We start from the raw sequence: 13,716 nt of genomic DNA, 5'->3' as shown, positions 1-13,716 counted from the left end.
GGCAACCAGTCTTCAGAGAGATACCTTCTCAAACATGGAGATTCCACTGTGTCCCCTTGCCTCTGATGGAACTACCCTCCAAAGAAGGGTATTAAGAAGCCAATTAATATGTGGCAGGATTTCTCTCCCTTTTCAGTTATTTCTGTCCTGTTATTATTGAGAGCAGTTAATGTAGTTCTTTCCTTGATACTCTTCTCTCTTTATTGCAGAGGTTGATGGTCCCCAGAATAAGTCCAAGGGAGAACTACAACAGGTCCTGATGGAAGATAAGCAGCAGGGAAGAAACACTGGAACAAAATGGAAGAGGGGTAATGAATCCTCTTCTTCTCAGGGTGCTGAATCCCAGGTCTCTGATATGCACTGGAGAATCCACACGGGAGAGAAACCATATAAGTGCTTGGACTGTGGAAGGAGCTTTGCTCGAAGTGTCAACTTTATTACCCATCAACGTATCCACACTGGGGAGAAACCATATAAATGTTTAGAGTGTGGAAAGAGCTTTCGTCGGAGTGACAGCCTTACTGTCCATCGACGAATCCACCCAGGGGAAAAGCAATATAAATGCTTGGAATGTGGAAAGAGGTTTGCTTCAAAGAGAGCCTTTACTGTCCATCAACAAATCCACACAGGAGAGAAACCATTTAAATGCTTGGAGTGTGGAAAGAGCTTTGTTCGGAGTGACAACCTTACTGCCCATAGACAAATCCACAAACAGGAGAAACCATATAAATGCTTGGAGTGTGGAAAGAGTTTTGCTCGGAGTTACAACCTTACTGCCCATCAACGAATCCACACAGGGGAGAAACCATATAGATGCTTTGAATGTGGAAAGAGTTTTGCTTGGAAGGGAGCCTTTACTGGCCATCAACTAATCCACACTGGGGAGAAACCATATGAATGCTTGGAGTGTGGAAAGAGTTTTGCTCGGAGTTACAACCTTACTGCCCATCAACGAATCCACACAGGGGAGAAACCATATAAATGCTTGGACTGTGGAAAGAGCTTTGCTCATAGTTCACACCTTTCTTCTCATCATCGAATTCACACGGGGGAGAAACCATATACATGCTTTGAGTGTGGAAATAGTTTTGCTCAGAGTAAAGACCTTACTACCCATCAACGTATCCACACAGGGGAGAAACCATATAAGTGCTCAGATTGTGGAAAGAGCTTTGCTCAAAGTAGCAACTTTACTGCCCATCGACGAATCCACACAGGGGAGAAACCATACGAATGCTTTGAGTGTGGAAAGAGCTTTGCTTGGAAAAGAGACCTTACTGCCCATCGAAGAATCCACACAGGGGAGAAACCATATAAATGCTTGGAATGTGGAAAGAGCTTTGCTTTGAAGGGAGTCCTTAATGGCCATCAACGAATCCACACAGGGGAGAAACCATATAAATGCTTGGAATGTGGAAAGAGCTTTGCTTTGAAGGGAGTCCTTAATGGCCATCAACGAATCCACACAGGGGAGAAACCATATAAATGCTTGGAATGTGGAAAGAGCTTTGCTTTGAAGGGAGTCCTTAATGGCCATCAACGAATCCACACAGGGGAGAAACCATATAAATGCTTGGAATGTGGAAAGAGCTTTGCTTTGAAGGGAGTCCTTAATGGCCATCAACGAATCCACACAGGGGAGAAACCATATAAATGCTTGGCATGTGGAAAGAGCTTTGCGTGGAAGGGAGACCTTACTCGCCATCAACGAATCCACAAGGGAGAAACTATATGAATGCTTGGAGTGTGGAAAGAGCTTTGTTCAAAGAACTCACCTTACTTTCCGCTGACGAATCCACACACTGGGAAACCTTGTACGTGCTAGGAGTGTGGAAACAGCTTTCTTCATGGCGCCCATCTTACTGCCCATTGGCATACGCATACAAGGGAGAATCCATATAAATGCGTGTATGATGGTAAGAGCTTTGCTCAAAGTGACAACCTTCGTGCCCATCGACAAATCCACATAATGGGGAAACCATACAAAATCTTGGAACATGGAAAGTGGTTCACTTGGAAGGATCACGTTAGTGGCCATCAGTAAATCCACACAGGGAAGAAATATAAATGTCTGGAATGTGGAAAGGGTTTTACTTAGAATTGCACTCTTGCTACTCTTTGATGTATACACACTGGGGAGAAACCATATAAATGTCTGGAGTTTGGAAAAAACTTTGTTTAGAAGGAATATCTTGTGAAACCTTGAGCTTGTTTGTCAAAAGAGGTGGGTCAACAGTTACAGGAGCTAGTATTGTAACCAAGCATGTACATCTGCATCAAAAGGTTTTCAAATACAGAAGGTCCTGATATATAAAGATCCTATTGGAATCATCATTCAAAAGAAAGCAATGGCAAAAGCCTGTTCCATTTCATTGCGATGGCTGAAGATTCTGGAGGATAGCAACCCTAGGCAGAGCTGCTCATTCAGTATCCAGACTAGCATTAAATATTGGGAGCCAGCGCACCTCTAGTTTTCCACCCGTAACTTTCTTTGCAGTTGCCAGTGCAAGAGTGTACTGCAGACGTCAGCTTACTGTTATTTCAATTTTGTTTTTTTCCTAATTCCAGTCTCCTCCCCCTTCACCTCACCCCTGTGTTCCTTCTGGGCACTTTATTCTTCTACTTTTTTCTTCCAGGGCTCAGAATCTCCTTGTATCTGCTAGCCACCTGTAGGCATACTCCAGTATATCCCTTCAGTAGGGAAGCATTACTTGATTTAGAAAACTGATATGCCTTTACTCCAGAAAGCTGCACGAGACACCTCACAACGAAAATTAGAAAACCGAATAATCAATTAAAAACAAAACAGCTGAAAGAAATGGAGCCCCTTAGAAATGGAGCCTGGGTGGGAAAATGTGTGTTTGTTTGTTTGTTAAGGGTACAAGAAGGCCCAGAGAGCCCTAACCTGGATAGCCCAGGCAAGCCCGATCTTGTCAGATCTTGGAAGCTAAGCAGGGTCGACTCTGGCAAGTACTTAGATGGGAGACCTCCTTGGAATACCAGAGGCGGGAGGCGGGGGCAGGCTTTATTTGGTTTATTTAAGTGCGCGGACTCTAATCTGGGAGAACCGGGTTTGATTCCCCACTCCTCCACTTGCACCTGGCTGGATGACCTTGGGCAAGTCATAATTCTGATAAGAGCTGTTCTTGTAATTCTGTCAGAGCTCTCTCAGCCCCACCCACCTCACAGGCTGTCTGTTGTGGGGAGGGGAAAGGAAAGGAGTTTGTAAGCCGCTCTGAGACACCTTTGGGTAGTGAAGGGCGGGGTATAAATCCAATCTCTTCTTCTTCTTCTTCTTTATTCAGCCATCTCTCTGAATATCCTCTAGGCCCCCAGTAGGAGTTGAGAAAGTAAGAAAAGGAGGGGCAGGAAGGAGAAAGGAGGAGGAGAAGGGAGGAAGCAAAGTTTCTTGTAGGTCCCCACTTGTATTCGTTATTTCTCCACACCCTTTTAATAAATACTATTCTATTTTGTGATGTTCTTGGGTTTGGGGGCTTTAATCTGAATCCAGTAATTTCGCTCTTATTGGTTATAGCTTCCAGAGTAACTGTGGTTGGGGGGGTTGTAACTCAGCTTGCAAGTGCCCTACCTTTCTGGGGGTTTTTTATTAACAATTTTTAAAATGTTACAACATCATTTTTCAAATACAAATATTCCTTTCAGGGACTCCCTCAGGGGGTTCTGCTGCAGACCAACCTAGCTGCCCTCTGCACATGGGCAGACTGTGACCAGACACAGAAGTGCTTAACTTCCCCAGGGCTGGTACATTAGCTTTCCAGCTTTTGCCCTAGAACAACACACCAAGAAGGAGTTGTGGGGAAGGAAGAATTGGATCCTCAAGCCACAAACCTAATACCCTTGCTGGATCAGACCAATGGTCCATCTAGTCCAGAAGTCTATCTCACACAGTGGCCAACCAGTTCCTCTGGATGGCCAACAACCAGGCATAGAGGCCATGGCCTTCTCCTGATGTTGCCTCCTGGCTCTGGGATTTAGAGGCTGAATACCTCTGTTCTGAATGTGGAGGTTCCCCTCAGTCATCATGGCTAGCAGCCATTGATAGATTTCTCCTCCATGAACTTTATCTAATCCCCTTTTCAAGCTCTTTATTCCTGTGGCCATCACTTCATCCTCTGGCAGCAAATTTCACATTTTAATCACTCTCTGTCCTTTTTCCATCTACTGCCTACCAACTTCATTGGATGCCATTGAGTTCTAGTATTTTGAGAGAGGGAGAAGAAGTTCTCTCGGTCAACTCTCTCCACCCCATGCATAATTTTAGAAACCTCCATCATGTTCCCCCTTAGTCGCCTCTTTCCTAAACTGAAAAGTCCTAGACTGTTCAGCCTTTCCTCCTCAGAGAGAAGGGGCTCCAACCCCCTCATCCTCTTGGTTGCCTCTGTACTTTTCCCAGCCCAGCTCCCTCCCCTGCACATCCGGGGGTGGGGAGAATACCTCCTCCCCAAACCAAGCCAAATCCAACTCTTCTCATGGAAGGGGATAGCACAGCCATTGCTCAGGAAATGCTCTATGTGGGTCAAACCAATGAGCCCAGCCAGAAGCTCCACATCCTCAAGGCAATGCTATGGAACAGCAGGTGGCACGTACAGACCTCTGGATGAGTCATTAGAGGCAAAAAATGAAGCTCGCCAAATCTGGGTTAGGAAATCTCTGGCGACTGGGGCTCCAATGTTTCCTCTAAGCTGTGGAGTCTTGTGAGCAAAAATTCTACTTTGTGAGCTACTGGCGTTAAAGTTGTGAGTGAACGATTTGGCTGCTGCTTAAATTAGTTTGGAGCCATCCTTCCTGAGCTAAGACAAAAATGTGTGAGCTGGAGGCTAAAAAACTTTGAGCTAGCTCACACTCACTCAGCTTAGAGGGAATACTGCTGGGGGCTGGGAGGGACCTCCGGGGCGTCTAATGCTAGAGAGCACGCCCTCCAAACCAACCACTTTATCCAAGGGAGCGGCTCTGGAGAGCAATTAAATTCCAGGATATCTCCAGGCTCTACCTGGAGGTTGGCAACGCTCAAACAAGCAGGGGAGCCTACGTGGACGGAATCCTTCCTCCCCGTCCCCAGTTTCTCCCCGGTATTGGACTCGGAGGGCGGGTTGCAGGGGGAAGTTCTCTCGAAGCGTTAAGGGGAAGAAGTCACAATTCCTAGAGAGGCCCCAGAGGAGGAAGGCCACGTGACTAGCTACGGCCACGCCCCCTTCCGGTTGAAAAGTCGCTTTGAAGTGGCCCACTGACGTCACCAGGGTGGTCTCCCGAAAGGGGGAGGGGAGGTAGCCTGGGAGCTGGTGCAGGATTTTTAAAAGGCAAATAGAGAAGTCCTAAAATCATTCTCCGCTTGCAAGATTTTCCTTTGGAGAGCTCCCCGCCCCGAAACTGTTGTGGGTCTCTCAGGGGGTTCTGCTGCAGACCAACCCAAATGCCCTCTACACATGGGCAGAGTCTCCTCTGCAGGTGATCCCAGCTCCGTCCCTTGACTCCTCAGCGGGATCTGGCAGAGGAGGAGGAGGACAATCCTGCGGTCCCGGGGAAGGTTTTTTGGACAGGGAAGGAGGATGAGGGGAGAGGCGAACTCAGCTGTACCTGGATCAGGAAAAGCCCTCGATTTCACCGGGGCTGGGATCAGGAGGGAGCTGTGGGGAGGAGCCGTGCAGAAGAGCCTGGGGGACAGCGCCCTCCCTCCAGATGTGCAGCGCCAGCTGTTCAGGCAGTTCGGCTACCAGGAGGCGGAGGGGCCCCGGGAAGTCTGCAGCCGACTCCACCGTCTTTGCCGCCAGTGGCTGAAGCCGGAGAGGCGCAGCAAGAGGGAGATGCTGGACCTGGTGATCCTGGAGCAGTTCCTGGCCGTCCTGCCCCCGGAGATGGAGAGCTGGGTGAGGGAGTGCGGGCCGGAGACCATCTGCCAGGCGGTGGCCCTGGCAGAAGGCTTCCTCCTCAGCCAAGCGGAGGATAGGAACCAGGACCTGCAGGTGAGGGGGGGGGGCACAGGATATGGCCAAAGATATACCCTCAAAATACATGTGGATCTTGTCACAGTAAAGTTTTAGGCCTCTTTGTAGGAGTGAACAAACAGGTGGACAAGGGTGACCCAGTTGATGTTGTTTATTTAGACTTCCATAAAGTTTTTAATAAAGTTTTTCATCAAAGGCTCCTAAGTGAACTCAGCAGTCATGGGATAATCCTCTTGCGGATTAAGAACTGGTTAATTAACAGGAAACTGAGAGTGAGTGTAATTGCACAGTTTTCACAGTGGAAGGTGGTAGGCAGTGGGGTACTGCAGGGCTTTGTACTAGTCTTTTAAAATTGTTTCTTAATCATTTGGAATTGGGAGTAAGCAGTGAAGCAGTGCAGATGACACAAAGTTGTTTAGGGCGGTGCAAACCAGGGAGGCCTTTGAGGCACTCCAGAGGGATCTGTCAAGGCTGGCCAAGTGGGCTTCAGTGTGGCAAATGAGGCTCATCATGGGCAAGTGCAACATAATGCACATTGGAGCAAGAAATCTTATCTATAAATATAGGAGGATGGGGTCTGAACTGACAGTAACTGACCAGGAGAGAGATCTTGGAGTCGTGGTAGATAACTTACAGAAGATGTCACTGCAATAAAAAAGGCCAACACTATGCTGGGGGTTATTAGGAAGGGGATTGAAGACAAGTCAGCCAGTATCATAGTTGTTGTTGTTCAGTCGCACAGTCGAGTCCAACTCTTCGCGACCCCATGGACCAGATCACGCCAGGCCTTCCGGTCTTCCGCCGTCCTCTGAAGTTTGCTCAATTTCATGTTCGTTGCATCGATGACACTGTCTAACCATCTCATCCTTTGCCATGCCTGTCTTCTTTGGCCTTCAATCTTTCCCAGCATCAGGGTCTTCTCCAGTGAGTGCTCCCTTCTCATTTGGTGGCCAAAGTATTTGAGCTTCAGTTTCATTATCTGGCCTTCCAAGGAACAGTCAGAGTTGATTTCTTTTAGGATTGACTGATTTGATCTTCTTGCAGTCCAAGGGACTCTCAAGAGTCTTCTCCAGCACCATAGTTCAAAAGAATCTATTCTTCGGCGCTCGGCCATCCTTATAGTCCAACTCTCGCAGCCATACATGACTACAGGGCATACCATTGCTTTGACCATGCGGACTTCTGTTGGCAGGGTGATGTCTCTACTTTTTATCATGCTGTTTAGGTTCACCATCATAGTGTCCCCATATAAATCTATGGTGCAGCCTCATTTGGAATACTGTGTACACTTCTGGTAACCGCACCTCAAAAAAAGATATTATAGTATTTTAGAAGATGCAGAAAAGGGTAAATAAAATGATTAAGGGGAAGGAACATCTTGCCTATGAAGAAAGATTAAAGAGGCAGAAGCTTGGAGAAACGATGATTGGGGGGTGATCTGGTAGTGGTTTACGAAGTTATGTGTGGGATAGAGGAGGTAGAGAAAGAAGTAAAAGAACTCATGGGCACTCAATGAAATTAACGAGCAGTAGACTTAGAACAGAAAAAAGGAAGTACTTCTTCACCCAAAGAGTAAACGTGGGATTCACTACTGCAGGACATGGCGGCAGCTACAAGCATAGACAGCTTCAAGGGGGGGTTGGATAAACAGATGGAGCAGAAGTCCGTCGGTGGCTATTAGCCACAAGGTATGGATAGAACACTCTACCCGGGGAAGTGATGGCTCTGTTTTCTTGGTTCTTGGGAGGCAACAGTGGTAGGGCTTCTGGAGTTCTGGCTCCATTGTTGGACACCTCCTGATAGCACCTGGGGTTTGGCCCATAGAGTGTTGGACTGGATGGCCATTGGCCTGATCCAAAAAACCAGACAAAGCTGTGTAACAGAAGACACTACAACAATAGCAGTAATGCAAAAACTCTATAATACAGGTTTTAGTTTAGCACCATCACAAAGTGGCATGAGTATATCTGGATACATGTATGTCTCCTTTACAGGGAACTGTGTTTTTGTGAAGCACTTCAGAAGCCGATGCTATTTATCTTATGCAGAAACAGTATTAGGTATGTTTGTAAAGTTTTGTATGCTTTTCACAATCTGTGTATTTCCCAGCCTTGGCGTCTTAGTATTGTTTTTCATGTTTAGTCACTACTGAGGAAGGTCAATGAAACGAAGTTTATAATATCTGGATCCTTCGTTCCATTTATGATTCATGACTCATCTACATGCATTTTGAAGACTTCCCATGGAATTTGTACATGTGAACCATACTCATATGGACTTTATTATCTTTATTCTTTTTTTTTTACAATCTATTTATTGCTTTTTTGACATACAGACCCACCATGGGATATACAAATATTTGTGTACATTATAACATTCCAATCTGGATTAATAACTCCAGTCATTTCCTCTTTATCCTTTCCCTATCCAGTAGATTACAGCACGGATATACGATTTTGTACATTACTTTAACAACAAAGTTTATAGTAGATTTAAATTACAATTCCTTTAGTATCAATAATGTTACTACCAAACCAGCTTTTTAAAGCGAATCAAATTGCATAAATAATTCCTCCTTCCCTATCTGTGCTGCTTAGAAAATAACAGTTTATATTTATTTATAATTGCTCTATATCTAATGACCCACATATACCATTAAAATTTTATAACCATACTTTCCCTCTTTTCTTTATTTTCCATTTTACTAATATTTTATTAACATGCCTGTTCAAACATTTTCACCTTCTCTTAACATTTTCAACCTTCTGTTAACATTTTCAACCTTCTTTTCAAACATTTTCACCATATACTTTAGAAAAACACACAGTTAACTTAACATAATTGGTATTTCATTTCTTACTATTACCTCAAATTCATTTTATATTCTGATAACAAGAAATCTACCACACAACTACCTTAATTGATTGGTATTTCATTTCCCTTTTTACAAACATTTATATATCTTTTATCATCTCAATTAATTTATACTTAGGGTATTTTATTACTTCCACTACTTATAGAAGAACCTTTTTCTAACTCTCTTTTCAAATATTATATTTTCTTCAATCCAGCAATAAAGAGGGATACAATATCGTTATTCTTTAATATTGGTATTGTTGTGTATTATAGTTTTTGCATTACTGCTATTGTTGTAGCATCTTCTGTTACACAGCTTTGTCTGTCTTTTTGTCAGGGGTCATTTCGTAGAAAAAGAGCTAGAGGAACTCATTAGCATAACTCATTAGCATATGCCACACCCCCTGACATCACCGGAAGTGTGTCACAAGGCCACACCCCCTGACATCACCGGAAGTGTGTCATAAGGCCACACACCCCGCCCCCAACGGTCCCGGCCGCCACCACCGGCCTTGCAGGTCCACCGCCGAGCCCCAGTGGACCTGCAAGGCCGCGGGAGTGCAAGGAAGCCCCGCCAAGGCCCTCCCTGGCCCCAGGCAGGCAGGGGTGGGGAGAGGCAGGGAGGAAGCAACTTACCCTCCCTCTTTTCCTGCCTCCTCCTGGCTGAATGAGGGCCGGAAGTGGGGCGGCCGGAAGCAGGGGGCGGGGCTTCGTCATGTGCCCCGCCCCCATACCTCACCCGGGGGAACTGTGTTCCCCCGCGTTCCCCCCCGAAATGACCTCTGCTTTTTGTGCTTTGCTGTGTCTCCTCTATTGTATTTGTATCCCATCGGCCTGATCCAGCATGGCTTCTCTTATGTTCTTATGTACCCCACCTTTTTGGTTCCCGTTTCCTGTTCCCCGTCTTATGAATCTTCCTCTTTTTGGGGTCCCCACTTCCATTTCAGGTGCAGGAGGAGATCATGCAGGGCCATCACCCTGGAGCAACCTTTCCAGGTAAGATCTAAATGTCTTTCCCAGTGGATGCCCTCCTTGATGGTACCTGGGCTGCTTTTCTACCCCTCCCCCACTCAGTGCTGTGTGGGAAAGGTGCTGCACTCCAGTTTCTCCATTTAAAATATCCCATGTCAGTTCAAAGTATCTGTGTCTTGAGTTATGCCCATGAGCCAAGGGATATAAATCCAAGTAAACATAAACATTATACAGACAATATATTTTCTCCCAGTGCTCAAAGAACAGAAATAGAAAGGACAGAACGCCTTCCAAGTACCCTTTTTCTTTCACAGGTGGTGCCATGAAACCGGTGAGGTATTCTTCGCCATCTCTTTGTGACAAAGGAGTTTATATAAAGCCAGAGCAGGTAAGCGTGGAGCTGTATATCCCACCTCTGGGTGGCTCCCGCCACCTCTCTCTGGCCTGAGAGATTATTCCTCATTCCTTTCACTGCTGTCCTGCTCACTCAAGAGAAGATGAACTTACCTCATGAAGGTTTAAATGCTCCAACATCTAACCATAGTCCTTTTGGACTGCTCTCAGAAGGAGAAGATTTCCTACCTTGGTGTGAGGAAAGAGGGAACTTCAGATCACACCCCTGGGTGCTTCCCCCCACCCCTCCCTAGGCCTGAGAGATTATTCCTCTTTCTTTTCACTGCGGTCCTGCTCACTCAACAGAAAAGGATGGTACCTCATAAAGGTTTGAATGCTTCAGCATATAACCAGAATCCTTATTGATTGACCTTAGAAGGAAAGAACTGCTACATTAGCGTGAGGAGAAAGAGCTTCCCTTTTTTGTCTCTTTTCAGGGTCTGGTGACCTTTGAGGAGGTGTCTGTTCACTTCACTGAGGAGGAGTGGGCTCTGCTGGATCCGGACCAAAGAATCCTTCACAAGGAAGTCATGGAGGACAGTCGTCAGGTTGTGGCCTCTCTGGGTGAGGCTCCCCTGTCCCTTGATTCACAGGTGCCGAAGGGAGAAATGGCTCCTTCTAAGAAGGATGGAAGTAGGGCTCTTCTCATAGGGATTGTCGTAAGAGGAGTAGAGTGGAGTGGAGCAGACAATGGAGAGACTTCTGCATGCCTAGTGGACTCCTCAAGTATTAGTTTGTAAGCAAGCAAGAGAGTTTGTAAACTAAAAAGAACATTCCCCTAAAGGGCCTTTGAGGATTGAACAGACAAATGGCCACGGAAAGCCAAGGGGCAGACAGCCAAAAGGGAGGCTTTTCAACTGGGCCTCCTCATGGGCTATTCTCCGCTCCTTCAGGGAAGGTTGAGATAACCTATCTAGACAGAGGAATCAAATTCATCACTTTTTTTTACAATATTAGGGATTGTTAGTAAACTTTCAGCGTTTTGGGGATCCATCACCAACTTATCCTGTCCTGATAGGATTGTAGTGACTCTCGAAAGGGAGAGGAGCCTTTAGACAGCGGCCCTTTGTCAGAGCCCCGTTAGATGGTGTCAGACTGGGATGTCGGATCTTGTGTGCCTTTGAAGGGGGCTAAGATCCTGGATCCTGGTGGCTCTGTCTCGGCGAAGGTTTTCCTTCACCATGCAGAAGTTTCCTTCTTCTCCACATTGGACCACTGGATCCTTCCAAATCAAAGCAGTCGCGCCCTCCCCTCTCATTGCTTAAATGTTTCAGGAGTTTACAAATTTGGCATTCCTTCTTTTTGGCAGTCAGAATGTTTCTTAGAGTTGGAAATGTGTGGAAGCAGGGCTATTTTTGGGCAGGAACGCACAGGAACGGAGTTCCGGCTGGCTTCAGAGCTGGCCACGCCCACTACAGCCAAAACCTCTGCATGCGTGGCTACAGAGGGAAGGCCTGGAGAGTGACCCCCTGACAACTCCGAGGTGGGCGGGCCAGCCAGTCCAAGGGCCAGCTTGCCCGGGCAAGCCAAGGGAAGCCACGGGGGTGTGGCCTAGCATGCTAATGAGATGAATTGTCAGGGGTGTGGCCTAATATGCTAACGAGTTTCTGCTGTTGGGTGTGGCCTATTGTGCTAATGAGTTCCTGCTGGGCTTTTTCTACAAAAGAAGCCCTGTGTGGAAGTAATTGGTCTGTTTCTTTCCCCCAAAGAAAAACTTCTCAAACCTGATTCCATATCCACGGGAGAAGAAGCAGGAAATCTGCTTTTCCAAGACCCAGAAGAAACAAAGAGATCAGCAGGTATCTGCTTCCTTTTGTGTTGGAAAAGGGTAGGACTTCTTGTTTTATTATTTCCAACGGGAGAACAGAGGGATTTCTCGAGAGGAAACAGCCAGAGAATGTCTATGAAAGTCTTCTCAAATGTGAAAGAGAAGCTAAAACTGGGCCTGTTTGTATTTCAGCTTGGGGAGAAATGTTTACACAGTACTCAGCTTTATTCAGGATGGGTTTATTTATATGCTAATTCAGATACCTCTTAAAGGCAGCTCACAAAAATCAACAATGCCGTAAAACAGTGCACACAGCATAAATCATCAACATTAAAATTAAAAGAATCTGGGGGCATAAAAACAGTATAAATTATCCACTGAGTAGCTGCAAAAATATCTACTGAACAGTTTAAAACCCTGCTCCATGCTGTTTGTCCTGCAAAAGCTGTTCTACAAAGTGTCTGAATACAGAAAGAGATTGGCCAGAGGTCCCTCTAGTAGTCCAGCCTCATGTTTCCTAGAGTGGCCAAATAGAGGCCCTGGAAGGCTCAGAAGCAGAGGAGCAGAGCCACAACTTTTCCCTGGGATTGCCCTTCTGGCAACCGGCCCTCAGGTACCTTCTTGAACATGGAGGTTCCACTGAGTCCCCTGTCCTCTGATGGACTTTACCCTCCAAGGAAGAATCAAAAGCCGATTAATATGTGGCAGGATTTGTCTCCCTTTTAATTTATTTCTGTTCTGTTGTTATACAGAGCTGTTAATGCCGTTCTTTCCCTTGTCGTCTTCTATCTCTATTCCAGAGGTTGATGGTCCTCAGAATAAGTTGAAGGGAGAACTACAACAGTTCGTGTTGGGAAACAAACAGAGAAAAAAGACTGGAACAGAATGGAAGAAGGTAAATGAATCCTCTTCTCCTCAGGCTGCTGAATCCCAGGTCTCTGATAAACAGTGGGGGATCCACACATGGGAGAAGCCATATAAATGCATGGATTGTGGAAAGAGCTTTGATCGGAGGGTCAAGTTTACTGCCCATCGACGCATCCACAGTGGAGCAAAACCATATAAATGTTTCGAGTGTGGAAAGAGCTTTCGTCGGAGTGACAACCTTACTGTTCATCAACGAATTCACTCAGGCGAGAAACCATATAAATGCTTGGACTGTGGAAAGAGTTTTTCTCAGAGTGCTAGCCTTACTGCCCATCGACGTATCCACACAGGGGAGAAACCATATAAATGTTTGGACTGTGGAAAAAGCTTTTCTCAGAGTGGCCATATTATTGCCCATCGATATATACACAATAAGGAGAAACCATATAAATGCTTGGAGTGTGGAAGGAGCTTTACATTTATGGTCCATCAAAGAGTCCACACAGGGAAGACGCATAAATGTCTAGAATGTGGAAAGAGCTTTGCTTAGAATTGCACATTAATGTATACACACTGAGGAGAAACCTCACAACTTAAATAATAAACCCACTAAGTAATTAAAACCAAAGCTGACACAAATGGAGTCCCTTAGGTTCCTGGGTGGGGGAACATGTGTGTGTTATGGGCATAAGAAGGCTTACAGAAAGAGAAAGAAGGATCTATGCTTATTACTCAGTATGCACTATGATATCGGTAAATGCTGTTTTGTTTTTCTTTCCTGGGAATAAGCCCTGTTGAAGAAACTTTAATTTCTGAGGAGACCCATTTAGGATAGCTTTCTTTGTCATATTTTGCTAACAGGAAACTCAGTAGAATCCAACATGTCTTTCAATCCTG

At 45.7% G+C, this 13,716-nt stretch overlaps 1 protein-coding gene across 1 annotated transcript in view; it reads left to right on the top strand.

The window, feature by feature from the left end:
* The window catches only part of LOC107115503, an 86,275-nt gene that overhangs the window by 38,117 nt on the left and 34,442 nt on the right, over positions 1-13,716 (top strand). The window contains 7 exon segments of the mRNA XM_015417223.1: positions 367-1,728; positions 1,730-1,760; positions 1,826-2,026; positions 9,767-9,815; positions 10,106-10,179; positions 10,622-10,748; positions 12,753-13,363. Coding sequence (XP_015272709.1) covers positions 367-1,728; positions 1,730-1,760; positions 1,826-2,026; positions 9,767-9,815; positions 10,106-10,179; positions 10,622-10,748; positions 12,753-13,363 — 2,455 coding nt within the window.

This window comes from Gekko japonicus, unplaced genomic scaffold (assembly GCF_001447785.1).
Source record: "Gekko japonicus isolate JY-2015 unplaced genomic scaffold, Gekko_japonicus_V1.1 scaffold1562, whole genome shotgun sequence".
Classification (NCBI taxonomy): domain Eukaryota; kingdom Metazoa; phylum Chordata; class Lepidosauria; order Squamata; family Gekkonidae; genus Gekko; species Gekko japonicus.
This window is presented reverse-complemented; position numbering and strand designations above follow the sequence as displayed.